This window comes from Haemorhous mexicanus, chromosome 13 (assembly GCF_027477595.1).
Source record: "Haemorhous mexicanus isolate bHaeMex1 chromosome 13, bHaeMex1.pri, whole genome shotgun sequence".
NCBI classification, from domain to species: Eukaryota; Metazoa; Chordata; class Aves; order Passeriformes; family Fringillidae; genus Haemorhous; species Haemorhous mexicanus.
In genome coordinates, this window is record NC_082353.1 from 5259977 (window position 1) to 5287798 (window position 27822).

The 27822-nt window shown below is 49.5% G+C and overlaps 1 protein-coding gene across 2 annotated transcripts in view; it reads right to left on the reverse strand.

The window, feature by feature from the left end:
- The window catches only part of CSNK1G1 (casein kinase 1 gamma 1), a 101061-nt gene that overhangs the window by 3493 nt on the left and 69746 nt on the right, over positions 1-27822 (reverse strand). For both annotated transcript variants that reach the window (XM_059858032.1, XM_059858033.1), the window contains 8 exons: positions 26931-27082; positions 21071-21305; positions 18773-18858; positions 16661-16745; positions 14908-15056; positions 13225-13329; positions 9010-9117; positions 5057-5163 (listed from right to left, as the gene is read on the reverse strand). In XM_059858032.1, coding sequence (XP_059714015.1) covers positions 5057-5163; positions 9010-9117; positions 13225-13329; positions 14908-15056; positions 16661-16745; positions 18773-18858; positions 21071-21305; positions 26931-27082 — 1027 coding nt within the window. The remainder of the gene's footprint in view (positions 1-5056; positions 5164-9009; positions 9118-13224; positions 13330-14907; positions 15057-16660; positions 16746-18772; positions 18859-21070; positions 21306-26930; positions 27083-27822) is intronic.

The window sequence follows — 27822 nt, forward strand, 5'->3', positions numbered from 1 at the left end:
GAGTGCCAGCCAGGCTTCTCCATCCCAGCTGGGATCCTCCCCCCAGGCTCCACTGGAATGCAAGGAGCCATCTGGGAAAGCGGCAAAACAGGGACCCAGGTGCTCCACTCCCTCTGTCCCACCCCAGAGGAACTGGACTGGGAAGGTGAGCTCTGGCAGCTTTTCTCAGCCACAAGACAAACGGTTTTCACTGCTGTTCACTAACAAAACAAGTTCCAAAGAGACCTCGGCTCAGGGACCAGGTTTCTTTACTGAACCTTTCACAATAACCAGAGATTCCACTTTGGATCAATCACTCAGTGCCGGGATGCAGAACCCCTGCTTCTTCCCCCATCCGATGTGAGGGTGGTGCACAGGGTTAGGGGAAGCAAGAAGGATGGAGAGTGGAGGCTGAGGTGGGGAGAGGAGCGCCCAAAGCAGCTGAACCGTGAGGAGCGGTGGGTTCCCTGTGGGATACACTGGGAGCAGTCATCCAGATCCTAAAATCCTCCTGGCTTCCTGCAGAATTCCCTGCTGTTGAGCATGTATCTACCTTTCCACCCTGAGCCCACTGTCAGGAATGCTCTGCACATCTGTGCGAGTCCTCCCAAGCTATGTCTATGTCTTTCTCCATCTGCTGGGACAGCTGTCCCTGGAGAAGCCTGGGTGATGCTGGAAGACTGCTCTTTCAGGCTGCTGGAAGGGATGCTTGGATAAGCAACCAGAGTAGACCACCGAGTCTTAGAAGATCCTGAGTTGGAAGAGACCCACAAGGATCACTGAGTCCAACTCCTGGCTTTGCACAGGACAGCCCCAAGAATCCAACCATGTGCCTGAGTGTGTCGTTCAAATGCTTCCTGAGCTCTGGCAGGCAAACATGAGGATGCAAAGACTGTTTTATCCTACAACCATCTGTTGTAGGCTAAAAACATTCCGAACCACTCTAACATCTTATCCAAGCTATTTTTCATAGGGTCCTTCATGCAGTGTCAGCTTTACTCCCCTGTCCTCTCAGAGCTGGAGGAACTCTCACCCAGATACTTGTCCCTGGGTGTACAAGCTTCACTCTGGGGTGCAAAAGCAATGTGTGAGCACAACCTGCCATGAGCTGAGTCTGCCAGTACAGACCGACTGCCTGGGAGAACAAACAACTCTCCCTGTGACATGGAGAGCTCCCACAGCTCCTCAAGAGGAGGGACCCCTCCCAGTGCACGGACTGATGTCCATGATTTGTCTCTAGGCTCCTGAAAAGGCCCAGTTTGGCAGTGGGACGAGGAGAAATGCAAAGCCCTTGTCCTTTCAGGGCAAGTGATGCCTCCATTGCTGCCCACCCACCCTGAGGTGTTTGTCTGCCACCTCAGCACCCCCATCCCAGGCTGGAACCCCCACCCCAGGACTGCTCTGGCATTTTGTTGTCCCGGGCCATCTGCCACCATCTCCTGCTTTAGCCTGCTGCAGTATTTCTCCCACAGTAGCCACCTTCCTTCATGGCTTGTGCGATGGTGAGTAAGGGGGACGTCACAGGGAGAGGATGGAGGATGCATGAGTGATGGTTTTGCATGCAGCGGGTAAGGGAAGAAGGGGATGAGCAGCACTCGACTCCTTGGGCACCAAACAAAGGGAGCTGACTGACTTCTGGCTGGTTTTCCTTGTGACTGTCTTTTTAGGCTCTTACTCAGAGGTCCAGGGAAGGGTTCAGGAAAGGAAGTCCTGGCAGTTCAGACAGGCAGAGGCAAAACACCAAAATAAAAGGCTAAGGCAGGCTGACAGTTACAGAACGTGATCTCTCTGCGGGAAGGGTTCAGGAAAGGAAGTCCTGGCAGTTCAGACAGGCAGAGGCAAAACACCAAAATAAAAGGATAAGGCAGGCTGACAGTTACAGAACGTGATCTCTCTGCATGCAGATGATGCCCAAGAGAACAGCCCCAGACTACGACATACAGAGAAGCCAGAGATGCCAGAGGTATTGGAGGCGATGCCTATGGAGAGCAGGGCAGAGTCAGTCTCCCATCCAACAAGGACATTCCTCTCCACACACGGGCTTGGCCCCTCGCTCTGTGGCAATTTCCACCCATCAGCCCACCCTGGAACCTACAAACTCATCGGAGTGTCTGCTTGGCCCTTCACTTACTGGGTACGTGGTTTCCCCAAGGGGCACCTCCTGGGACAACCTGAGACTGGGACACAACAGCTGCAGCTTCAAAGCTCTGATAAAGCCCCTAGCTGGGCTTGGACCAGTGCTAATCCCAACCTTTCCACCTCTTATTTCCTGGAGAAGCCCATTCACCTGCACTCAGCTGGCTGGAAAGGAGCCACCTCCCACCTACCCTCTCTCTGAGTAGGGGTTCTGTCACTAATGAGGATTTCCTGGCCTTGTCCTTCCATCCTCTCTGGCCTGTGCTTCTCCAAGAGGAGACTTTCCAAGGAAGTGACTGGCCCCTCTCCTCAACACTCAGTGCAGGGTTTTCCCTTTGTAACCGTCTGTGTGAGGAATTCCTGCAAGAGGCTCAGCCAGCCTAGGCCTGACTCTGCCCGACTCCATCAGGCATCATCTGCTCACAGACGTAAACGTTTGGGGGAGATGGAAAGCCAAATAGGAAAGGATTAAAATCTGATTTTGCATCCGTCCATTCAGAGATCAGCCAAATCCCTCAGCCTAGTGTGGCTGGTCAGACACAGCCCATGCCCTCCCCAATATTGCAAATGGTGCTAAAATCAAAACAGCTCTGGGTTGGCTTTGACTTTGTGCCTTTTTAGCGTATGGTGGGTTTGGTTTTGCCAACCCCAGTCTAGTCTGGTCCGCTCCCCCTTGCATGTGGACTGGAGAGAGGGACTCACCACAAGTTGAGCATTTTCAGGCAGCTACAGAGAGTATAGAGAAAAAACACAGAAAGGAAGAAAGAGCGATTAGTTCACAGAGGTGGGATGGAAGCGAGTCACTGCAGCCATGCAAACATGCAGTGCAGAGCGGCAGACACACACCAGGCCTGCCCGCCGCCCGCCCCAGCACTCACACCACTCTGCCCTCGCCACCTCTTCCAGGGCACGAGGCCTCTGACAAACACCCGTTCTCCACCGAGGCATCAGAGCCCTCGGGTTCTTATCTGGGGCTGGGATCAGAAGGACTCCAGGCCACCATCAGCTCTTGTCCCCTGCAGCTCCATCAGCAGAAGGGTCTGATGATGGATCTGCACCTGGGACCTGCCCTCCAGCAACACCCACTGCCAGAATCCGGAGCTTTTCTCCAGCACACTCCAAGCAGAAGCACTGGCACAGCTCTGCCTGTGGAGTGCCAGGGAAAGCCCATCCCACTACTGCACAGCATCTCAAAATGCAGAGCCCAGCTCCAGCTCCTGCCAGCTCTCTCTGGCACCCTCTTCTGCAGAGCAGAATCCCAAAGTCCTTTGCCCTTCTTGTGTGATCAGAGATGTAAGGAAAGACAAAGCCCTCCCTGTGGCAAACAGAATGAAGTGATTTGGGAATTACAAGAGACCCCAAACCTGTCAGTGCAAATCAGCGTATGCTCTGAGTGCAAAGCAGCGTATGCTCTGCTTCCCAGCACCTCCAAAACCGATCTGGGAGCACACAAACAAGGGCTGGAGAGAGACAGGACAGCTCCATGTGCTGTGGGATAGGGCCTGGGTGGCACAGCTTCTTCCCACCTGGCTTGATGTCTCCCTAGTACACAAGAGTGGGGGCTGGACCTGGCCTCGCTGCACAGTCACGGGCTGGAGATGTTCTTGGTTCTTCCTTGCACTTGGTTGTTGGATCAGAACTGTTGAGGATGACAATTGCCCCATCCTAGGAGCCACATGCCCGGGCGGACTCCCTTCAGAGCCCATGATGCCAAGCTGGTGGTCTCTGCTGGCCACACAACCCATATCTAAGAGGAATGTTGCCCACTCTGAAAGTTGCTCCTCAAGATCTCCCCCACCCTCCCAGCTTGATGAGGAGCCTGCAGCAAATCTGAGGCTTCTTGGGCTGGGAGGGGAAGGTGTGTCTGTGGCTGCTGGGATCAAGGCCAGGCCACCTACCAGTGAACAAGATCCCACACACGGCTTCCTGAGGGATTGGGGAATCCCCGAAGGAGCAGGGAATAGAGAGCAGAAGACCTTCAGGACAACCAGCACAGATGACACACACCTAGGGACCTTTTCCATCCATACACCCTTCCTCACACCTGCCACTTTTCATACAGAAGTGCCCACAAAGTTTGAGGCAAACAATGGGGGACAAGTGGCACCAGGATCACCCAGTCAAATAATAACCAGGCAGCTGGGCCATGTCTCAGCACTGACCAATTCAAAAGCAGCCCTTGGCCTATTGTCCCCTCGCACGGGGGGTGCCAGAACCCTGTGGTGACCCTGCAGTGACAGGTCCTGGTTTAGTTCAGAGGTGCTGAGAAGGTGCAAAAGGTGACATGATGGTGTCAAATATAGGACAGGAGCCAAAACGGTCAAAGCAGCAGCTCTGACAGCATTTCTCACATCTGACCACAAGATACAGGAGAGGTCAGCTTAGAGGGAGCACTTTCTCCTCCACAAGCTGCTTCTGGTTCCTCTCACTCAGTTTCTCAGGGCTGGACCAAGAGAACCCCTAGGGAGAACAACCCATCCCTGCAAGAGTTACTTCCAGACTGTTCTGGATACCTGTCACATACCTCTCACAGCCAGAAATGAAGTGACAACTCTCAGACCAATGATCTCTTTGCTGAGCTATGCTCAAGCTACTCCTACACTCTCAGCACAAAAGCACAGTGTGGTCTCCCTCTGTAATGGGGGTTGCTCATTGGGATTCCTGAGATCAGCTCCTGGTATTCTGGTATCTGTGCTACTGAAATGTCTATCTGGCAAGACATGCTCTGAGTAAGAATTATGTTCTCCAGGCATGACAAGTGTCAAAGAGAAGCAGCAGCAGCAGCAGCACTGAAGGCACCATGCACAAAAGCAGCAATATGCAAGGAAAAGGGCATGGGACACGAGCACTGAGGACTTTGCCACAGAGAAATGTCCCCACTCGCTTCCCAGGAGAAGGATAATGACCAACCAGTGGAAAGCCTGTTGTAAAACAAACGTACTTAGCTTCCTCCACCACCTCCACCTCCGCCTGCGCTGTGATGGGTGCATTGGAGTGTGCTCCTGTTGGGTCGTCCACGTTCAGCTCCCCGTTGGTTGAGCTCACCACCTGCAACACAAAGGAACACCCCGTTCACGAGGCTCCCTGGCAAGGGCTGCTGAGGGAATGGGAAATCTGACAAATAACCATTTACTCCTGTCTCTTTTAACTCTCTCAGGAGGCTGTTGAGTTTTGTGGGTGCCTTGGAGTCTCCAGGCTGGAGCAGCCAAGGCAGAGCAGCAGGCAGGGGCCTGTGTGTGTGCTCCCCTGCTCACATTCCTGTGCCCAGCACATGTCTTTGGCATCGAGAGGCCCCTCTGGGAGTGCAAGCACTGGTGTGAGCACTGATTGCCAGCCCTATCTACGCACACGAGCTGTACTGTGCTGATTGTTTTCTCCTGACATTTTTACAGGTGAGCAGCTCAGTCCTGTTGCCTGACAGGACTGTGGGGAGAAGCCTCAATCCTCAAATCTCATTCCTTATACAGCCAATTTTGGGAATTACATCCTCACTCCACAGCTACTGACACAGTCTCTCATCTCTTTTTGCCTCACACCTGAGATGATGGCTCACTGGTTTGATGATGAGCTTGCTCCATTACAGGGATAACCATCCAGCTCAAAAGAAGTGGCCAGTGAGGGGAAAGCTTGCAGCTGCCTACTTTGTTAGCTGGGGGCTTATCTCTTCGCAAAGGCAGCTCAAGATTTTTGAACAATAGTTGCTCCTACCACGGGGAGAATCTGCTGCCACTGTGGAGAGGCTGGGGCTGGGATTGTGCCGGGTTTGGGGGGCTGGGATTGTGCTGGTTTTGGGACTGGGATTGTGCTGGTTTTGGGGCTGGGATTGTGCTGGTTTTGGGACTGTGATTGTGCTGGGTTTGGGGTCAGTGGGCCTTGTTACACACACATACACACTGCTAAAGAACTGCCCATCCTGTCCCCATCTCTGCCTGAAAGCCCCTTCATTTTAAAGTTACAATAATTGGGAGGGAAGGGGGTCATATTTTTTCCATTCTAAGGGAGGTTCACACCTTCCTTGGCAGACACCTCTCTTTCAAACCAAGACAGTCACCCAGCTTTGATGACAACACATCCAGTGCTCAGGATGTGACCTAGGAAGATTTCAGCACACCTGAACCCAACTGACCAGTGGGAAGAATGCTTCCCAGGTCTGGGAAGTGTGGGACAAACGGATCTGTGTTGGCCTCAGGCCTCAGCTGAATGAGACACTATGGATCTGGCCAGGAAAGAAGAGGCTCCAGCGAATAAACCCTGATTATGAGCAGTGTCAGTGCCAGATCCGGGGTTTGTGTGCCTTGTTATACACACATACTGGTAAAGAACTACTTTTCCCATATCTCTGCCTGAAAGCCCCTTAACTTCAAAGTTACAATAATTCAGAAGGAAGAGAGTCATATTTTCCATTCCAAGGGAGGTTCCTGCCTTTCTTGGCAGACACCTGTCCTTCAAACCAAGACATCCACAGAATTTTCTGGATAACTAATCACTGCTTCATTACTATGACAACCCCCAAAGCATCCTTAATGGGAGGAAAGTTCAGCTGACCCTTCCATGCTTCACCTGGATGTTAGCACAGGCTCCTGCATCTTGCTGTGAAAACTGGGAGCTGCTCTTGGCTCCAGAACTGTAAGGATACCTGGTTTCCCCACTCTGTTCCTCCTCTTATCCTTTCTACAAGGTAAAAGGAGGCATTTCTCATGGGGTGGTACCCAGAACTCCTGGTGGCTCCAGATGATCTGACCACGAGGGATGAAGGGAAGGAAGCCCTTGGAGCAGATGTCCCCTAGTCAGCACATTATGTTAATTTTGAACACACACTTAATTTGAACACCAGGAGCTGTTTCTGCCAGGGCTCTACCAGGACTGGTTAGAACTCGGCTCACATGGTGCTCAGAGCTCTCCTTGAGTGACAACTCCTTGGTCTTCACCTCTTCCCTTACTCATCATGCCTGGGCTGCCCTGGGTTCTCCAGACCCCCACGCTTCCCATGCAGATCTGCAGAGCACTGGCACTTAATTGCATTGTTCCCAGGGCTCTTCCCACACTTTGTTCAGCTACTTGGTAAATTCCATGTTACAAAAGGCTTTGATTTTCCTCCTTGCTTTTCAACATGCCACCACTTCATTTTCATGTGGCAAATTCTGCCTTAAAGAGAATGGGGACTCGAAGCTGCTGACCTGCCAAAGTCCAGCATGAGCTGGGGCGTCTGCTGAGGAACAATTCCAGCCTCTGCAGCTTAGCAGCCACACAGAGCACATTTCCTGTTCTCAACTGCAGATAAGCAGAATTTTAGTGCTTACAGTGGCACAAGGAGCTCATAAACTGCTCAGGTTGGCAACTCTTCCCATCCGATTCCTAGGACTGCTTCAGTGCTGCTGTCACAAGGAAATATTCCTCTCACTGAGAGGGACCAATCTGATTTTTATTCATGCCTCAACATATGTTATACATGAGATGAAAGATTCCTGTAAGAGCTGGACATGTTGTGCTAGCAGCCCTGTCCCTGGGGAGGCTTCTCACAGCCAGTCAGGGCAGAGAAAGCCTCCATGATGGGACTGTGAGTGACCTCTCCCCACTTGCCCATGAAGAATGGTCAGGGAATTCAGGCTGTGGGAGGAACCTCAACACATAAAAGCAGCTAACTACGACACAAGGAGAGCCATTTTGCTTTGGGCTCCTACGAGGGAGTGGGGACTCACTTTTAGGGCTTGTAGGCTCCTTTTATTGTGGAACGGGACACTCATAAAAAAATATGAATAAAAACATCTACTCTGTACTGAGTGCTGAAGCTGTAGAATCACAGATTGGTTTGTGTCAGAAAGAACCTTTACAGTTCATCTAATCCAACCCCCTGACATGGGCAGAGACACCTTCCACTAGACCAGGTTGCTCCAAACTCCACCCTATCTGACCTTGGACACTTCTTCAGGTTACTCTCTGCTCACATCTGAGAGCAGAGCTACACATTCATCAGGTCCTCCTTATTTTTGTTTTTCTGTTACTCAGTAAAATATCTAAATGAAAAGAGGACTGAGGCTCATCAAGCCAAAACCACATTAAACCCAACTAAGTATCAAGAATAAGTAAAAATGTCAACCTAATCTGCATTTTCCTTAGGGACATCCTGCACTACCTGTCTCCTTGGCTCAGCTCTGTCCTGCTCCAAGCACTAATTCCCATTTCACCAGAGCCATTGTTCAGGGTGTTGTGTCTGACAGCAGAGCCAGCTCTCACAGTAAAGCTGTGCCAAAGAGGCAGTGATAGCAGAGTTCTTGTTTGCTTGGATGACTCCTGCACCTTCTCTCCAGCTTGTCCAGCCAGCTCACTCTGGCTTTAGTGCCAGAAGGTCCCTCAGCGAGCCTGAGTGACAACCAGGACACAAATACGAATTTTTCAGGAATTTAAAAACACTGGTAGTGCCAGCTCCAACACTGTTGCACATCCTCTGCTCATCTCCTTCCAGTGCAACCCTCTGGAGATCCACCTTGTTTCCACTGAGCCCTCAAACTGGTGGTGATCTGCTGTGGAACACTCAACTCTTTTCCCAATATTAATGGGGACTATGTACAACAAATCCTACTTCAGCTGCCTGTATTGCCCTAGGGCACCTCCAACATAGGGCGGAGGGTACTTTATAGACCAGATCTACTAATGCCATTCCTTTTTGTTTTCAGTTTAACAAATCTGGGCTCAAAACAGCTTAAAATTTTTTGTTGAAACAGTAAAAGCCATGGTGCTGGCCACCACAGTTTGGGTCTCTCCCAAACCATGGCTTGAGCTTGACGTATGGGACAGCACCAGTGAAACTGCTCTCCTGACCACAGCATTGCTGGAATTTGAGGAGAATTCAGGGGGTTTAACACAAGGGCTGCACACAACAGAGGGAGGAGGTACCTGCACTGATCCTCCATGTCGATCTGCAGCCAAATGAGATGTCAAGTACGAGGTATTTGTCTGCCGGCTCGGCTGGATCTCCCACTCCCCTCGGCGATCCGATGATGCCTGCTCAGGAGTCCAGGAGCATGAAAGAAACAGAAGGGAGGGCAAAAGGTGAATGAGGAGAAGAAATAAAGGTGTATTGGTTAGTGAGTTAGTTTCTCTGCAGAAAGCAAGGCATTGACACTTTTAGCTGGGCTAAAATTCCCCTTTACCAAGTGCACCTCATTATTTACTTCCATGGTGGCTGCAGTGATCCACTGTGGGAGTGGATTTAATCTCCTTTAGCTGCAGAATGAAGGGAAGATCTATTCTGGAAATGATTGCTTTACAACAGCTTCACTTCCAGGTATTTCAGCACAGCCACAATTACACTGACAGTATTCAACTGCGTCTGTCAGGCCACACACACCAGAGCACTTGGCACAGAAGCAAGATGGGATTCACAAAGCTCAACCTCCCTCAAATACATATTTTTAAACTAAAATTTGCAACATAAACCAAAGCCAAACATTTAAGTTCACCCAAAGGCAGTTCCACACTCTGATTCACCTGTGCAGTGCAGAAGGAAACATCCACACCTGCTTGACTGGAGAGAGGGTTGGGGGCTTTCTGGGTTTCTGCAGAAAAGTAGATAAGATGCTTTGGCTAACAAGTTTCCTCTTTGCCCCCAACAGAAGAACACCAGGTGATTTAAATTATAAGAACTTCATTTATTTTCTTAGAAGAATCATTCTGCACTTGCAGGTGAAGCTCAGGTGGGTCACTGTTGGGGGTTAGGGTTTTTCCTTCTGTATCTTTCTCTCAGGGAATGTTGTCCCTTCTGTTGCTAAGATACTTAAGAGAACAAGAGATGTGGCTGGGAGGAGGAGGAGGGGAAAGTGTGCAGCTGGCTACTCTCTCACCTGAGGGGTTTCTCTTGGGAAGGGCAGAGTTACCATGAGTTTTTAGGCTGAGGGAAGGGGCTGGGTGCAGCTCCCCTCTCGCTGTCAGCATCGGGGGAGAAAGGTCGAGCTGTAGCTTACTGTGGAGAGAATTCACTGCCACTGGTGGAGCCCAGCCCTGTACTGCTTCTTCCTTACTGGGGGAGAGCCTTTGTTTGCAGGACTGGGACCTTATTAACATCCGATCGAACTGGAAAGGACCATCTACTTGGGTGCCTCGGGGGAAAAACCGGGACCGTGAGGCCCCAGGCTCCAAGAGATCCTCTCACGGCCGTGTTCAGGAGCCCGGCTGTCACTGCCCAGCCCTGCCTGCCGGGACACCCTGCGGCTGCTGCTACAGCTGCAGAGTTTCTGATACATTTCATTCACTACTCTGGGATCTGCTCATCCCAGCCATGCCAGCCACTCCGAGGTTCCTGCTGCGGCCCTGAACCTCCGTCGCCCCGCCTGCCATCACCGCGTGAGGACCGCGCCACAGCGCCCCCTGCAGGAGCGGGGGAATCGCCGCACCCCCTGCCCGGCCTGGAGCCAGCAGCGCCCCTGGTGGCCGTGCCCGGAACTGCAGCGAGGGGAAAGCGCCGCGGGCGGGAGCGGCCGGGGCTGGGATTGGGGCTGGGATTGTGCCGGGTTTGGGGCCGGGATTGTGCTGGGTTTGGGGCCGAGATTGGGGCCGGGATTGTGCCGGGTTTGGGGCCGGGATTGTGCTGGGTTTGGGGCCGGGATTGTACTGGGATTGTGCTGGGTTTGGGGCTGGGATTGTACTGGGACTGTGCTGGGTTTGGGGCCGGGATTGTGGTGGGATTGTGCTGGGTTTGGGGCCGGGATTTGGGCCGGGATTGTGCTGGGTTTGGGGCCGGGATTGTGGTGGGATTGTGCTGGGTTTGGGGCCGGGATTGTGGTGGGATTGTGCCGGGTTTGGGCCTGGGATTGTGGTGGGATTGTGCCGGGTTTGGGCCTGGGATTGTGCCGGGATTGTGGTGGGATTGTGCTGGTTTTGGGCCTGGGATTGCGCCGGGTTTGGGCCTGGGATTGTGCTGGTTTTGGGCCTGGGATTGCGCCGGGTTTGGGCCTGGGATTGTGCCGGGTTTGGGCCTGGGATTGTGCCGGGTTTGGGACTGGGATTGTGCTGGGTTTGGGGTCAGTGCCAGAGCTGGGGTCTGTGGGCCTTGTTACATACACACACACACTGCTAAAGAACTGCCCATCCTGTCCCCATCTCTGCCTGAAAGCCCCTTCACTTTAAAGTTACAATAATGGGGAGGGAAGGGGGTCATATTTTTTCCATTCTAAGGGAGGTTCACACCTTCCTTGGCAGACACCTCTCTTTCAAACCAAGACAGTCACCCAGCTTTGATGACAACACATCCAGTGCTCAGGATGTGACCTAGGAAGATTTCAGCACACCTGAACCCAACTGACCAGTGGGAAGAATGCTTCCCAGGTCTGGGAAGTGTGGGACAAACGGATCTGTGTTGGCCTCAGGCCTCAGCTGAATGAGACACCATGGATCTGGCCAGGAAACAAGAGGCTCCAGCGAATAAATCCAGGTTGTGGGAAGTGAAAGTGCACCCAGGGAAAGATTCCAGAAACCTCTCCAAATCACATGGCAAGACTAAAGACAGAGGAGGAAGAGCTCACTCATCTTTGATTAAAGCCCTTCACTTTCCAGAGGAAAAGGCTACAAAGAGAAGATTCCACTGTAGCTCTTTACTAGGAGTCAAATACTGAAAGAGAGAATCTGCATTAATAGACCCAAGAACAAAAATTAGGCTGTTAAATCTGGAGACCCAAACCCCATGCCTCCAATTCACTTCTCAAGACATTTATTTTTTTGCTTTTTGCCTTTAGAGATATGCTTTGCTCAAGACTTAGGGGGAACATCCCTCAGAAGAGAATTGTTTGTCTTTTGGTGAGAAGAACCTGATTTCCTCCATGTCATATTAAACAATTCATCATCCTAAGTAATGTTTAGGTGAAAATTTGACAAAAGCTGCTGTGCAATCCAGAACTGGACTATCTGTGCAGATCAGAAGAACGAGGCCTGCAGGCTGCCTGCATATTTTGGAATTTCTTTGTGCCTTTGTGAACTAAAATGCCTGAAAACGAAGCCAGGTGTCACTGTGCTGTCAAGGAAACACAATGCCTCACACACACACAATGTGAAGGTCTGTGGTTAAGGTGGACAACAGGAGGCTGGCTGAACAATCCCCCCCAAACCAGGGGGTCACTGCATCCATCAGGGTATTTATTAAAGCAGATGACTGTATCAGGGCTCACACACCAGCCCACACTCATCACCATGTATAAATGCTGCAAACAACCCGGCTTCCTACAGCAACACTGCCCAAGGAAGGGTTATCCTGACTGTAGCTGATGGAATGGGATGTATCCTGCCCTGTGTTAGCTGTGTGACCCTTCAGAGCCCAGGAAGGCTGAGCCCAGACAGGCTGTTACACCCCAGGCTTGGTTCTGTACCCACAAACCCCAGCTCGAGGAACTGAGCAGAACCTGGAGGTTGGGGGAGCAGAATAAGCCTGGAACCACTCCCTGGGATTGAGAGCAACAACAGCTCCAGCTGGGAGATCTACTGCAAGTCTGAGAATTCTGTTAACACAGAAAACCCAAACTCTCAACACCAACAAAACAGTACAACCAGAAAGGAAAAAATGGGAAATTCCATTTCTCCGTGGCAGCTCATCCAGACTGTGATGCCTTCCTGAGAGTTCTGCCCTGCCTGTCCTTTGTGCTCTGCAACACTCACACTGTGAACTGGACACTCCAAGAAGGACATATAGATGTTCTTGGGACACATCCCTGTCACAGCCACAAGCTCTGTGGGCACAGGGCACCTGGGAACAGGCTGCTATCAGCACAGCTCAGTCTGCTCCACAGTCCATGTGCTGTGATTAAAAGCACCTCAAAAAATGTGGTACTCAGGGAGTCTAACCATGCTGGATGATGGACTTTAACCTGCTTAGCCACAAACTACAGAAAAACAACCTCATTCCAAACTGGACTCTGGTTAGCTCACAATACTGAGGAATTCCACAGGCCGATACCTCATTTCAACAACTTGTTGCTTTGACAAAATTCTCCTCAAATCACCATCTCTAAGTTAAGCAGGATTTGTCCTTGCTATGACCAAGAATCAGCCCCAGCCATCTATACTGCCATGTGGCTTCTGCTTGTCCAGGGCCAGAGGAATTGGGAGAAGAGCCAAACTATGCACCTGATTGCGAAGGGCCTGTTGGGATGGTCGGTCCCGGTGGATGTGGCTGTCTCTTGTCACTGCAGAGGTCCCAGAATCCACATGGACAGATCCCACAGGAGTAGGCTGGAAAATAAGGTGTTGGTTAGGGCTAAGACTCTCACGTGCACAAATCCACCTTGTCAAGCCAGTAGGAAGAAGAAAAACATCAAAACACTGCCCAAAGGAGCCAAGGAGAATTATAGCCAGGGCTATAAAATCCCTGTGATTTACAGACATGGAATTTGATGGTGGATACCAGCACCGAATGTCTTGTGTAAAAATTAATTAAGAAGATACAGTTAAGTGCCTGTCTCCATGTCAGATCACACCTAGTGTGTCTCACACAGAATTATTACAACTGAAAATATACAGACTTGTTTTCCTCATCCCATTGTCTCACCACTTGTAAAAATCACGCTTGCATAGAAACAGGACGTGTTAAAATTAAAGCTTCATCTGCTCTCTTCTCACCAAAGTCATAATCCCTGCTCCCAACATTGAGATCTCCATGGCAACCACCGTGGTTGTCAGCAATAGCACACTTGTCTTACAAGGTGCTCTTTATCAACTGCCTTTGTAATTAAAGAAAAATGAAGAGAAAATCTTGATTCACAAAGGGAATGATTTCTTAGGAACTCTGTTGAGCACAGTAAGCATGGGAAATGCTAAATATAGTTGGGACACTAAAGCACCAGCAGTGGTTCCAAGTTTAGCACTGATGGCATTTGATCTGACACCAATGACAATTCATTTACAGATGTCATTACTGCTCTTTGGGGTGGGTCGTGAGCAGAATGACCCAAAACAAAGAGCTTTAGATTCTTCTACCATATTTCCCCATGACACATCCTTTGGCCAAGGTCTTCCTGAGTTTAACTGGGTTTTGATGGTAAAAGTCATGCAATGAGATCAGGGTGATGGTGTACATGGAGTCATAGCACTGCTAAATGGAGGTTGGTTTCCCCCACATTTCCTTGCCATGTACTGTACAGAGCTGGTTCAGCCTCTCAGTGTCCTCCAAAATATTCTGAGTTCAGGAGAGCAAGTTTAGATTAGATATTTGGGAAGAAATTCCTCTCTGTGAGGGTGGTGAGGCTCTGGCAAGGTTGCCCAGAGAAGCTGTGGCTGCCCCACCCCTGGAAGCGTCCAAGGCCAGGTTGGAGGGGGCTTGGAGCAACCTGGGATGGTGGAATGTGTCCCTGCCCATGGCAGGGGGGTGGAACAAAGTGGCCTTAATGATCCCTTCCAACCCAACCCATTCTGGGATTCTATCCACTGAAAATCCATCAGAAGGCTGCCTCAATCTCCTGTACCTTTTCAATGGGAACAGGACCATTACAGGGGGTTGCTGTGATTCTCTTGCTTTAGGATGGATTTTAGATACTGGTCTCCAATCCTATGCTACACCAGACAGAATTCAGTCTCATCATGATCATTGTCACAAATGGGAAAATGAGGCTTGAATGTCCAGAGAGGTGGCTGGGGCCTCTGACCCTCAGGAAAACCCCCTGAACACAACGTCAGGACATCTCGCTGGATTGATCCTTGAAAGATTCAATCCTAAACTCACTGGCATTAATTGGGATTATTGGGAACAAAAAGGCAATGCTGGGGAAGCAGCCCCTGGAAGGCAAGGTGTGGGATTTGGCAGAGACAACTCACAATTGGCCTGCCGACCCAGTCGTAGGCGTAGTCGAAGGTGTAGCCTTTCTTCTCAAACAGCTCCGTGAAGATGGTCCGCAGGTAATCGTAGTCTGGTCTCTCAAAGAAGTCTAATCGCCGCACATAGCGGAGGTACGTGGCCATCTCCTCTGTCAGAAAAGGCAAAAAGCAGCAGGTTTTATCCTCAATCTTCCAAATGAGTTCTTAGAAACCAATGTCTGGGCTGCCACTGCTACCTCTGGCTTTTCTCCTGGTTTTTAGCAACAGTCCTCAGCAGAAAACAATTCAAGCAAAGATGGAAGTCTCACCTGTGCTCAAATCTGACTTCCACACCTTGATTTATTCTATACAGTTGTATAAAAATGAACAGAGTGAGAAGTAAGCTCACTGAACCTGACAATAGGCTGCTCACAGGTATTTAGAATGCTCTTGCCCAGAGAAGCTGTGGCTGCCCCATCCCTGAAAGTGTCCAAGGCCAGGCTGGATGGGGCTTGGAGCATCCTGGAATAGTGGAAGGTGTCCCATGACGACATTGGCAGCACCTGAATACTCAAAACTAGACTAGAGGAGGAGGCTCCAAGGTTAATTTACCTGAAGAGGGTTAATTTACAGACCAGGGTTTGGTGTTAAGATAATTAATTGCTTTCCTGCATCTGGGTCGCACTTTGCATGCACAGAATATTGAGTCCTAGGAGCTCCTGTCCTGCCTTTTCCCAGCTCTCTCTTGGCTCATGGCTTTGACTTCAGCTGACAAAACCAAGAATAGAACTGCTTATTGATACTTAACTCTGTCTGTGGCTTGTGGCTTCCATGGAGGTAAAAGAGGGAGGAAAAAAAAGAAGAAAGAATCCTCCCTTTTAAGAACCTCCAGAAGGTGGAGAACAACCAGTTTTAGGCAAGGAAGGGACAAAACTCAGTTCTTTCATCTCCTATCAGCCCAGACCTGAAGGAGCTGTGAGGAGGAGTACTGGCAAAAAAAGATGAGAACAGCCAACCTGAAGCTGTTCTGCTTGGAACCAGGTGGATTTTGGAATGAGATATCTGGGGAATTACAGTGACTTGAGTGAACAGTGATCCCATTCCAGGCCTGCTGCTCCTCATGCTGGCAAAGATGTGTGGCACAACAGCTCCTATAGAAATGGGATTAATTGTGGGTGCTCTCCCTGGTGTCAGGACTTCAGAAACACTCCAGAAAACCTCCCAAGCCCACTCTGTGGCCAGGGGACTCTGGGGAAGGCACTAACACTGTACCCTGCTCTCCCAGCTCCAAGGTCTGTTAAACTGGAGATCAGGTGTTGGGCTTGGCTAGAAGCACACTTTAGGAACACTCTCCTTAAAACTGCTCCCAACTTGCAGAAGGTGGAATTCACGGACAGACACACCATCCCATCTCCCAAGCTGGCCACCTACACCTGCAACACCTGTAAAACCTTCCATTTGGAAAAGAATTAACTCAGTAGCTCCAGCACGGTCATTTGGGAGAGGGAAAATAATGAGGAGCTCTTTTGGAAGTAAGCCAAGAAGTAAAACAGGCATACAAGGCCCTTGAGCACTGTCCAGCCTCCTTGATGAGAAGAGTTTTGTTCATTTTAAGACCTCAGGCCCTGCTAATTTATAGCAGCAGCTTCAGTTGTTTGCCAGCATGATGGATACACACCATCCAATACTTTCTGAGAGAGGAGTGCAGGCCCATCCTATTCAACAAGGTATGGCCATCTCCAGCTGCACTCACGTGATCCCATCAGGGCTTTACCTGGAAAGTTCTCACAGAGAACTTCAACTGGAGTGTTTCTCTTTGTGTCCCCAATCTTCTGATATCTCTCTTTTAAGGTGTCAGCCTGCAGCGCACAAAGACAAAACAGTTGTGGAGAAAGAGTTCAACCATGTGAGAAAGGACATGCTGTGTGGGAAGAAAAACAAGGTATTTAATGCCCATTCTGGGTGACATCAGGAGATGCTACTTGTAATTGAACTGCATCCTGGACTACACCAGTAGGAATATTTCACAGGAGAGAACATCCAAGGATGTTCAAAACATCTTCGTTCATGAGAGGCAGGACCCTTATTAGTGTCTTACAAGCTCATTTCTCACAGCCCACTCCTGAGGACTGTGCAGGGAAGGTTTCATGGGAGAAGGAAATAAAGGTGCATGAACTGTGACAGCACATCTGGACCTTCCCAGGCTTAGGGCCATCGAGCTGTTCACAAACAACTGCACAGCAGTTGCACAGCACATTCACAGCAATTTGGGTGAAATTCACAGACCCATGACACAGCAATTTGGGTTTTCCTCTGTTCAATAGGATGTATGTTACCACACTGAATATAACTCTAGATCAGTCACACTTCTCCCAAATCCCAGGCTGCTCCCACACAGCCTTTCCTTTCACCCCCAAAGCATCCATCACTCAGCACTGGTTTAATATCTGGCCAACAAGAAAATAAAACCATTTGCAGTTGGATTTCCCACCTAAATCAACACGAGGCAGAGAACTCTGCTCCAGTTGGCACCCTAAAAGTGGGGTTTCTTGCCTCCATTTCAAAATATGTCAGTTAGACCTGGCAGCAGCATAATTAGCACTGTAGACACCCTCTGCAGATGCAGCCCTGACAGTACAGACCAAAAGTCTAAGCCGAGGAGACCTAGAAGGGCAAAGATGCCACATTCTAAATCCTGCTGGAGAGTCTGTGTTTGCCCCAGACCTCAAAAAGGAGTCAACTTAATTCTTATCAAGTTTAACACTGAACTGAGGAACTTTTGTAGAACCTTATATAAACTTGGAATTATTTTAGAATAATTTACAGGATTGATTTAAAGCAGATGAGTTCAACCAAGCCAGAAAGAAAATATATACTAGAATAACACACTTACAGAGAGGCGTGGACATAAAATCAGAGAGACTCTTGATTTCTTTCATAATCCCTTTCATGCTTGAAAAACCCTTTTTTGCTTTTATGAGCTCTTGCCAGCATTTCTGGCATGTGCCTGATGAGGCTGAGCTGAGACTAACTCTGGATAGGTGGTAAAAAACATCTGAAAAAGTTCTATCAACCCACCTGGATCTATACCCACTGACCAATGCAGAGCTCTGCCAAGCAGCTCCTGAACCCAAAACCTTGGCTCCTTTTTCCAATAGGAGCTCCTGTCTTTCCTGATGAGCCTAACTTGATCAGTCCCTGCACTCCCTTCAATGCCAAAGCTGAACACAGTAGCTTAACCATTAGGGAGGTGATGGAGAAGTGAAGATGAAGCTTCCAACAGCTCTGGAGCCAGCAAATGACTTACTCCTTGTTAGCTCAGCTGATGGATGTTGGCAGCAGTCGGCAACTCAATTTCTTGCAGCTCTCCACATTGTACACGGCATCTCATAAACTCCCCAGCACTGAGTGTCCAGTGTCTCTGGAGGGAGGCCAAGTCCAATACTTGTGCCAGAAAACCAGTTTTTCAAGCTGAAGTCCATCTGTGCATCTGAAGCCATCAAACTGCTCCATTATAAACAGGGATCACAGATGCAGCTGGGGGATTGTGTTGCCGTAAGTGGAATTTCATAAACAATCACAGTGTCCCAGTCACGCTCCAGTTCAGGGCAGCTTCCAATCACAGCTCTCTCATTGCTGCCCCTGTCTCTCTGTTCCACCTTCTCTCCAAAATTGTACCAACTGGGCAATTTGTAGTTCCAGGTAAAGTATTTCTACCTTAAAATCTTCCCTGGAGCTAAACTTAATGCCTCGGTGTCAGGCTGCAAGGACACAAAGGAGAGGACAGCGTTTCTGCCTGGATTTTGCCCATGTTTCCCCAGTGGATTTGCCTTTGGGTAGAGACTAGCCAAAGTTTTAAAGGACAAAACCTAAAGCTTGAACCTACCTTCAATCCTTGCCAGGGCAGGCTGCCTCGGAGGAAATACATGAACATATGGCCAAGGGCTTCTAAGTCATCTCGACGACTTTGCTCTGAAAGAGAAGAGATGACAAATTATTGCTGCAGAAGGAGAAATGGCTCTGAGATCTCAGCAGCAGCCTCACCTGTACCTGAGATACAGGTACCACAGGGACATTCACTCACTGTCTGCAGCTCAGATCTTGTGCAAAACCAGAAGCTGTTTCAGAAAGCCAGAAAATGTGTAAAATCAGCCAGAAGCCATGAGGTAACATGGGAACTGCACAACCCAGCCTGAGGCAGAATGGACAACTCTTAATTGCAGAGGAATAAAGCAGTGCCTCAATTCTTCTCTGACCTGCCAGTGTCAGTGGTGCTGTGTGGTGCTGGATCATTTCCTCTGGACTAAATTGGAATGGGATACTCACAACCAGCTGCACAACCCTTGCACAGTGGCAGCCCTTTCCCAATTTCCTCTGCAGCTCATCAAAGCAGATCAAAAATAGCTCCTTCCAGTGCCATGGAACACTTGCTGCTGCTGCCACATGCAGATGTTGTAATTATAAATGAAGGGGGGGAAAACAGGCACGGAGCCAAAGGAAAAATATCCTAAAACAAGCAGGCAAAATGTATCCAAAACCCCAGGGGAAGACAGAAGAGAACAACAGATGTGGAGGCAACACTGGCCTGGGCTGAGCTGAGCTGCACTCTTGGGTTCACTGAGCTTGTGGACTCATTTGGTGCACCCTCCCCTCCTCTGAACCCCACCTGCTCCAAACAGCATGATCCATGATCCAGAGCAGATCCAGCCCACGACACTGCAGCCACGCAGCCTGCAGGAGATGCTGGGAGTGGGAACACTCAGGAGAAGAGAACTGAAACAGTTCCTGCAGTTATCCTGATAAAAAGGGGAAAAAAGGAGGATGCCCTGGGAAATTTAGTGGACTTCAAGGAAGATGGTTGAGTGCACTTGTCTCTCAGAAAAACTGCAGACTCCTGAGTTTGAAATGTGAAAGGATTGATTCCACCTGGGCTGGTCTCACCAGCGAAGCATCAGCTCCTCACAACCCCTGTGCACAGGGACAACCCCCTCAAATACTCCCCCAGAACTGATTTGGACCCTTCCTCTGCACCAGCAGCTTCCCAGCCTGCTCCCACTGCACCCTCCCATTCCTCCATCCCTGCCTGACTCCTCACTTTCCAAAATTAGAAACCAGGCTCATCCCTCCTTACTCCCCCAAGACAGTGAGCTCTCCAAGTGGGAGCCAACATGCTAGGAGGCCTACTGGAAAATATTCCATTGAATATTCCAAACATTCCACTGCTTGTATGGATTTAAGAGAATATAAACATTTAATAAGTTATTTTTTTGCCTTTCAGCCACAGAAATGTAATCTTCTGGTAGGAAAGAAAGCAGGGAGGAGAGGAGATGAAAGCCAGGTTTAAAGTTATTTAAATCATTCATTTTCTCCAACCAATTACTAGGTCAGGGAACATCCAACTCTAACACCTGGAACTGGAAGGCATTGGGACAGTGCTGTGCTATAAAAACATATTTGTCTATCATCCAGTGCAGCAATCACTGCCTGCCTGCTTGTCTTTTATCAGTGCAGGGCTGTTCCCAGTTATTTAGTTCCTAATAAAAACGGTAATTATGAGGCTTCCAACATTTCAGCTGGCTCAATTCCTCAAAAGGAGGGAGGGGAAAAAAAAGCTACACAACTGTAAACGGCATTGGGAGGTTCACAAATAGCTTCAGGGGCACAAGAGAGCTCAGCCAAGATGCTATGGGAGGTCTGCAGGATTCAAATGGCAAGCTGGAATGTGTCCAGGGAAGGGACTGGAGCTAGGGAAGGAGCTACAGCAGCAGGAGCAGCTGAAGGTACTGGGGAGGCTCAGCCTGGAGAAAAGGAGGCTCAGGGGGGACTTTCTGGCTCTGCACAACAGGAGAGGGAAGTCAGGGGGTGGGGCTGGGCTCTGCTCCCAGGGACAAAGGACAGAGGAACAAAGGACAAGAGGAAACAGCCTCAAGCAACACCAGGGAAGGTTTAAGTTGGATATTGGAGAAAATAATTCACTGAAAGGACTGTCAAGGATTAAACAGGCTGCCCAGGGCAGTGGTGGAGTCACCACGCCAGGAAGTGTTCAAAAGACATGCCAATGTGGCACTTGGGGACATGGTTTAGAGGTGAACACTGCAGTGCTGGTCAGTTGTTGGGCTCAGTGATCTCAGAGAGCTCCTCCAGCCTGAAGGACACTCTGTCAGCTCCCCCTGTGCAGACAAACCTTTGCCAAGGTGTGTGTTGATGGACATGTATCTCGCTGTTCCAGTGAGGCTCTTGTGCTCCCTGTAGGGAATGTGTTTTTTGGTTTCAGGGTCAATGTACTCCTTGGCCAATCCAAAGTCTATGATGTGGATGACGTGCTCCTTCTTGTTGCCCTGCCGGCCGATGAGGAAATTCTCCGGCTTGACGTCGCGGTAGATGAGGTTCTTGGAATGCACGTACTCCATCCGAGAGATCTGCAAAAAGGAGGGAAATGCTGCTTGTGAGCAGAGCTCTGGCTTCCAGCAGAGCTGGAAGAGGAATGTGTCATCCCCTCCTTTCCAAGGCTATCATGCTGTGCTCCCTGCTTTATTCCCACGGAAATGGCAAAGGCTGTTTCTGAGGCGTTACCACTGGGATGCAGCTCTTGGCAGGAGGCCACAGGGAGCTGCAGCAGCCTTTTTGTATTGATTTTAAACATACTAAACCGGTTACCAAGAGCTCTTCCCTTGCCCACCTCCTTCCCCTGTTGCTCTGTGTCTTACCACCTTCCTCCCTCGACCCATATGTTGTCTTAGACATGCCAGATTCTTCGTGGAGGGGGATTTTTGGGCAGGCTGAAGCTTTACGATCTTCAAAGCTGACTAAAATAATAATTAATCTCATTGCTGTCAACTAGGAATAGCTGGAATATTTTTCAGCTTTTGACTAGTTTTTTTCTGGAAGTTTGACTGAATGGGAAGGTGGAAGGGCAGGAACTCCACTTCTGAGGTGACACAGTGTCTCTAACAACACACCTTATTCAGAAGATCATCATTAAAATTGCTTTTGAAAACAAACATATTGCAGGTGTATTGTCCGGCAGTCCTCCTTTGGGTCCTGAATTTAGGAGATGATTCCAACAGAAAATAATTCTCAATTTCATTTCATTTATTACCTTTAATTGCCTTTATATGTTTCAAATGAACACACAAGAGCCCCCCTTTATGGCTGTCGTGGTCGCAGCTGCCCTGCATGCCAAAGGGCACAGTGGCTTAAAGAAGATGCTTCTTTGGAAAGGCTACTGGGATTGACCCAGATATTTGTGGGCTGGCAATGCTACGAAAGCTCTGCAAAGTTCCACCAACTCCCAGTTTTGCACTAACGAGCATCAGTCCCCAGAGGTCACTGCCACACCTCACACCACTGTGAGGGACAGCACAGGGACATCCAGGGTGATGGCCACCAGCTGGTCACCCCCACTGGGTGGATCCTGCTGGGAAAGCTCTGCAGGATGGAGTCTCTGGCTCACGGAGCCAGCTCTCCCCCAGCCAAGCAGCAGGGACCCCCCGTCAGCCCTTCCAACCCCCTGCTCACCCCGTGTGGCTGGCAGACCCTGACTGATTCTTCATTTCTCACTGAATCCAGACACACTCCCAGCTGACAAACCCAGACCACTCTTTCTATTTACAGATCTTGGACCTACACCTGGTTTTAAAAGTCCACATGCATGTGATCCCTCCATCACACTCCCAGGCCCTTACCATGCACCATTTTATAGAAAAATCTGCTGCATTTCCACCTCTTGGAGAGAAGGAGCAGGCAGGAGGGGGCAGCCCTCCTTATAAAATAAACAGCTGTACAGGGAGGGAAGCAGACAGGAAAAAATTTGCTGCAGGTGAATCAGGCTTAAAAAACCAGAATTTGCTCCAAGACTCTTCAAAGAGGGGAACAGCACGTGCTGCCACTCCCTCCCCTCGAGGCAGTGATTGATTCCAATGTGCAGAGAAAATGGGTTTCAAGGCTAACAGCCATTATTTTCAATCAATTACAGGCTGGTGCAGAGCAGAGCAGATGCTCTTCACTCATTCTTCACACTTTGAATCACCTACAGGACACAGCAGCAGGTCTTGAGACAAAAAGCCACGTTGGGAGGCAATTGAAATGAAGATGCAACCCTTGAAAGTGGAACAAAGAGTTTCCTCGCCTCTCCACACATAACAAGCTTCCAAATGGAGCCTGACTGGCTCATTTGATTTGTTCCTGCTACCAAAGCAGCTCAGTTGTTGAAATCCCAACAGCAATTAGAGAGCCTGAAAAGGGCCCATTTTTTTCTTCTTTAAAAACTCTCCACAAGTTGCAGCAGGCAGGACAACAACCTGGACAGCTGAGGTGTCAGGTGAGCCATTATGCTCCAGCAGCAATCAAGAGTACTTATTTTCCTGCCTTTTTTCCTCCCACCAGCCTTTTCTGCTTCCACCCCACACACACACACAGTTGCTGTGGGGTCTTTCATATTCCTTCTTTACTTCCACCTGCCTGGACTCTTCATGCTGGAGAGCTCTGCTCAGCCATGGCAGCTGAAAGACACTCCCCGAGTCAAAAAGATGTTTCTTGGAGTAGCTCCATGCTTTATTCACCCTGACAAGGCACTCTCCCTGCTGGTGGCTGCTGTGATGTGGAGTGTCTGGGCTGCATCTCCCTTGCAGACTCTGCCTGAGCACACAAGAGCAGCAGTGCTGGGGCACAACCTCGGCACCAGCCCTGGCTGAAGAAGAGGGGAAGGGGAGCTCCCACCCCAGAAATGTGCTGGATGCAGAGGTGCAGTGCCCACTCCTTTGGGTTTGAGCTACAGGCTCAAACCACTCTGAATTAATTATTTTAGGGGCAGAGAAACCACTCGAGGAACTGGGACTAACTTGGAATTACTGTAACACTGGGAAAACAGCAAGCAGGGGAGCACTGGGGTAGATGGAAGACTGTGAATTACAGAGGGATTTCCATGGCCACGGCCACCTGAGTCCATCCTTGGAGTCATAAATTTCCATTTCAGCTGTCAGAGAAACCTTTAGGAGTGGGGAGAATCCCTTGGCACACAGCAGGACCCCTGTGCTGTGCTGGAGAAATGAGAGGATATTGTGACATTTAACAGGTGCCAAAGAAACCCGTGCTTTCGTGTGTCTTCCTCCTGCCAAGGCACAAAGTGTAACAAACCTTCTTATCCCAGAAAGGTAACTCTTAAGGGACTGATCTTGACAGCACTTTCATCTCTAGACCTTCCTGATAAATTTGAGCCCTTCTTCCACACATCACCTGCTTAAATATAGATCAGATCAGCAGAGAATGAAATTAATCTTGTTCAAAGGCAATTTTGATGGTCACTGGTAGAAAAACATCCTGCCACAACTTGGTCCAGATCACATCCAGAGTATTTTTCCAGTGCCTGGTGGCACAACAGAGCTTGTTGTAAGCTGTCAGTGAGCTTTGTGCAGGCTGGGCCTGGCCAAAACAGAAGCCTGAATAAGAAAACATTCTCCCCTGATTTATGGGCTGTGGGGACTGACATAGTGACCACATTTTAATTGCCAAGCTTGGCTTTGTTCAGGAGCTTCACCCCTGGATCTGATATACTGGATGTCTTCAGCTGCATGTGGAGTATGGAGGAAGCAGTTAGAGTCTGAACAATTCCCAAACAGGCTGCCTTCCTTGAAGACTCACTGTCATCCAGTCTCTCTTGCCCTCAGCCAGGAGAGCCTTCCTGATGTAAAACTATGTTTGAATTCTCCTGCAATCCCACATGGCACTTCTTAAGAGACATTGCCCTTGGTTTTCCTAGAGAGAGACTCCTCTTTTCTAACATCTGGAAAGGATCCACCCCAGCCCTGAGATGCTGCAACCTGTCAAGCTCATTCACACCAGCCAAGCAGAAATACATATTAAAAAATATCTTTCCAGGATGCCTCTGGTTAAAAACTGACCATGGGACTGGATGCTCCTACAGACATGGGGATCATCCTAAGTATGAGGAGAAAGATCAGGGGACAAATGCCCATGGTTAGAATTACAGCAGCTTAAGCAGACTTGGTCAGTCAGAAGCAGGAATGAAATGCAATTCATGGATGTGAGCCCAAGGAGTTTGAGAGTCCAGCTTTTCTTTCTGACGTGTCTCACACAGGAGTGTGACACAGTGACTGCAATCATTCAGTGTGGGAGGAAGACAATTCTCCCTAAAGCCTTGTGGCTAGAGCAGAGTGTTTTCATTTCATTTGAGCAGTAAGTGCCAGCCCCTTTGGAAAACACTTCTCCCAGGGCCAGGTGATGGGGCATACCTGAGCATGTCTGATCTGTCCCCTTAGATGTGCACACTCCAAGGTGGCAACTCATGTAACTCCCCTGAGGAGACTGAGAAGGCACCACAGCATCTCCCCATGGCCAGAGGAGTACCTGACAGAGAACATCAGCTCCTCCATTTCCAGCTGCTTTTGCTGTCCCCCTGCATCAGCTTCAGCCTGAGTTTTCCACCTGGTACCAGTGCCCTGGTGAGCTGCAGCCTGGCCACAAGACCAACAGGTGATGCCAGTGGAGAACATCCAAGCCCAGAGCTGAGCTGCAGCCCCAGGACACAGCAGAAGGCAGCAGCCATGGCTGTGACAGTCTTGATTTCCCCAGCAGTCCCTTGGAAATTCGTTTACATCTTTATATTTTCCCTGCAAAGGTCACACAAGCCTTATCTGAGGCTTTGCCAGCTGTTGCCACCAATACTATAAAATGGTTTTCCATTGATAAAGAAACACTCAAAACCAAGAGAACTTGACTGCTCTGCTGTGGGAGGCTTCAGTACCAGGCAGCGCTGCTCAAACTTCTGCAACTCTGATCTCAGTTTTCCATTTGAGATTCTGCTGTGTCAAACTTCAATTTATCTGGAAAGGATTGTGTTCCTCATCCCTTACATCTCCTCTTCCCTCCCATGCTTCTATCCACAGAGCTATTAATGTGAATATACAATCCCAACTCTGCTGTGGAGTATGTGGGTGATTCCAAGGTCCAGCTATGCAAAATCTGGATATCTGCAGGTATTTAGGTACTTGGGAATCTGCAAACCAGTCTGAAAACCAAAAAAGCCAAACTGACTGGCTAGTCCCACTGACTTGTGGAAGTTTCCAAATCTCATTTAGTATGTTCAGCTTTCATGTTTCACTTTTAACACAAACTCAAATCCAAGCCTGGATCCCTTCCAGCTTGATTTCCTTTCCTTTTCAGGTATATTAAAGGCTCTGTGATGTTGCCCATGGAACTACTCTATTCCAAGTGTCAGTGATTTACACCCATTTGATTGACCAAATTTTTGACCACATCTGACAGAGGCAGAGCTCTCAAATGCTGCAATTTTGGCTGAGGAGGGCTCAGCTCCCACTGCCTTGCGAGGTTTCAGTCTATGGGCAGCCCAGTAGCACCAAACCAGCAGAACTGGTAGGAGTGTGGGAGGGTGCTGTGCTCTGTGTGTCCCACGGAGAGGGTGAGAACTGAGATGTTCCTGGGATGTCCAAACAGAGGGAGGGAGCTGGAGCAGGTACGGGGCGGGGGCGTGTAGGGGACGTGGGACGCAAGTCCGTAGGAATCTGGCTTCACTGGTTCTGCTGTGCAGGGAGCCAGCTCCTCCTAAACATAATCTGACCTTCCCTTCATGGGCAGGAGTCCTGCTCACCCCTGAGAAGTTTTCTTTTATAGGAAAGATGGACAGGGACCTTAGACAAGGGATTGGAGTGACAAGACAAGGGGAAATTGCTTCCTGCTGCCAGAACACAGGGTTAGATGGGATACTGGGGAGAATGTGAGGCTGGTGAGGCTCTGGCACAGGTTTCCCAGAGAAGCTGTGGCTGCCCCATGCCTGGAAATGTTCCAGGCCAGGTTGGACAGGGCTTGGAGCAATCTGGGATGGTGGAAGGTGTCCCTGCCCATGGCAGGAAGGGTGGGATTAGATCTTTGAAGGTTCCTTCCAACTCAAACACCTGGTGATTCTATGATGGAAGAAGATTCTTTCAGCCCTGAACCTTGCACTGTGCCCACCCTAGGAGGGAAGGACAACCAAGGGCACCCCAGGGCAGGGCCCTGCCACCACTCACCAGCTGAATGGCAATCATTAACACCGTCTTCAGAGTGAAAGTCCTGTCACAGAGGTCAAACAGATCTTCCAAGCTGGGACCAAGCAGCTCTAACACCATGGCATTGTACTTTCCACAGGGTCCAAAGTAATACACCTGGGGGAGCCCTTCAGCTGGAAGAATAGGAAAAGAACAGGAATCAGGCAATGGGACAAAGTTAATTCCCCTCCCCCTGCATGCACACCTTTTGTTAGGCAGGTTTATTGTCACTTCTTGAGTGTTCTATCTGATGCTGCCCAGCAGGGAAATAAGTCCCAGCACAAACCAGGACTGAACCAAAGGCCAAACCTGAGAAGTGCAGGCTCTGCTCAGCTACACCCCTGCACAGACAAATGGGATTTCAAAGCAATTAACAAATCCACCTGAAAGCATCGAGCTTTGGCAGCTTAAAGGCTTCGATTTAGGGAACAAGGCACAGTGTTCCCTGTGTTCCACTAAAAACCAGGCAGAGAACAGCCCCAGATGTGGGCTGGCACTTGCTAGAGCAGTTAGGAAGATGACAGTCCTTAGAGAAAATGAAGCATGGCCAAAAAAGGATTCCTTGGTCACCAAAATAGCACCCAGCCCTTGTTTTTCAGCAGAACCTTACACAAAGTTTACGCTCAGTAAAAAGGAAAAAACCCTTTCCCTATAAAATAGGGAAAAGTTTTAAATTTTGACCATTCACCACACAAAAACAGGTGATCATGGTCATTAGCATATGTGCACACAACCCAGCTATCAACATTTAAATGGTAGGAGCTGGAGCCCATCTTCCCACCCAACAGACTGCTCTGTGGGAGTACAGTGTTGATACTCAGCTGGCAGGGGATTTTTGGGTGGATCAGCTTTCTGAAAGGCATCAGAAGGAGAG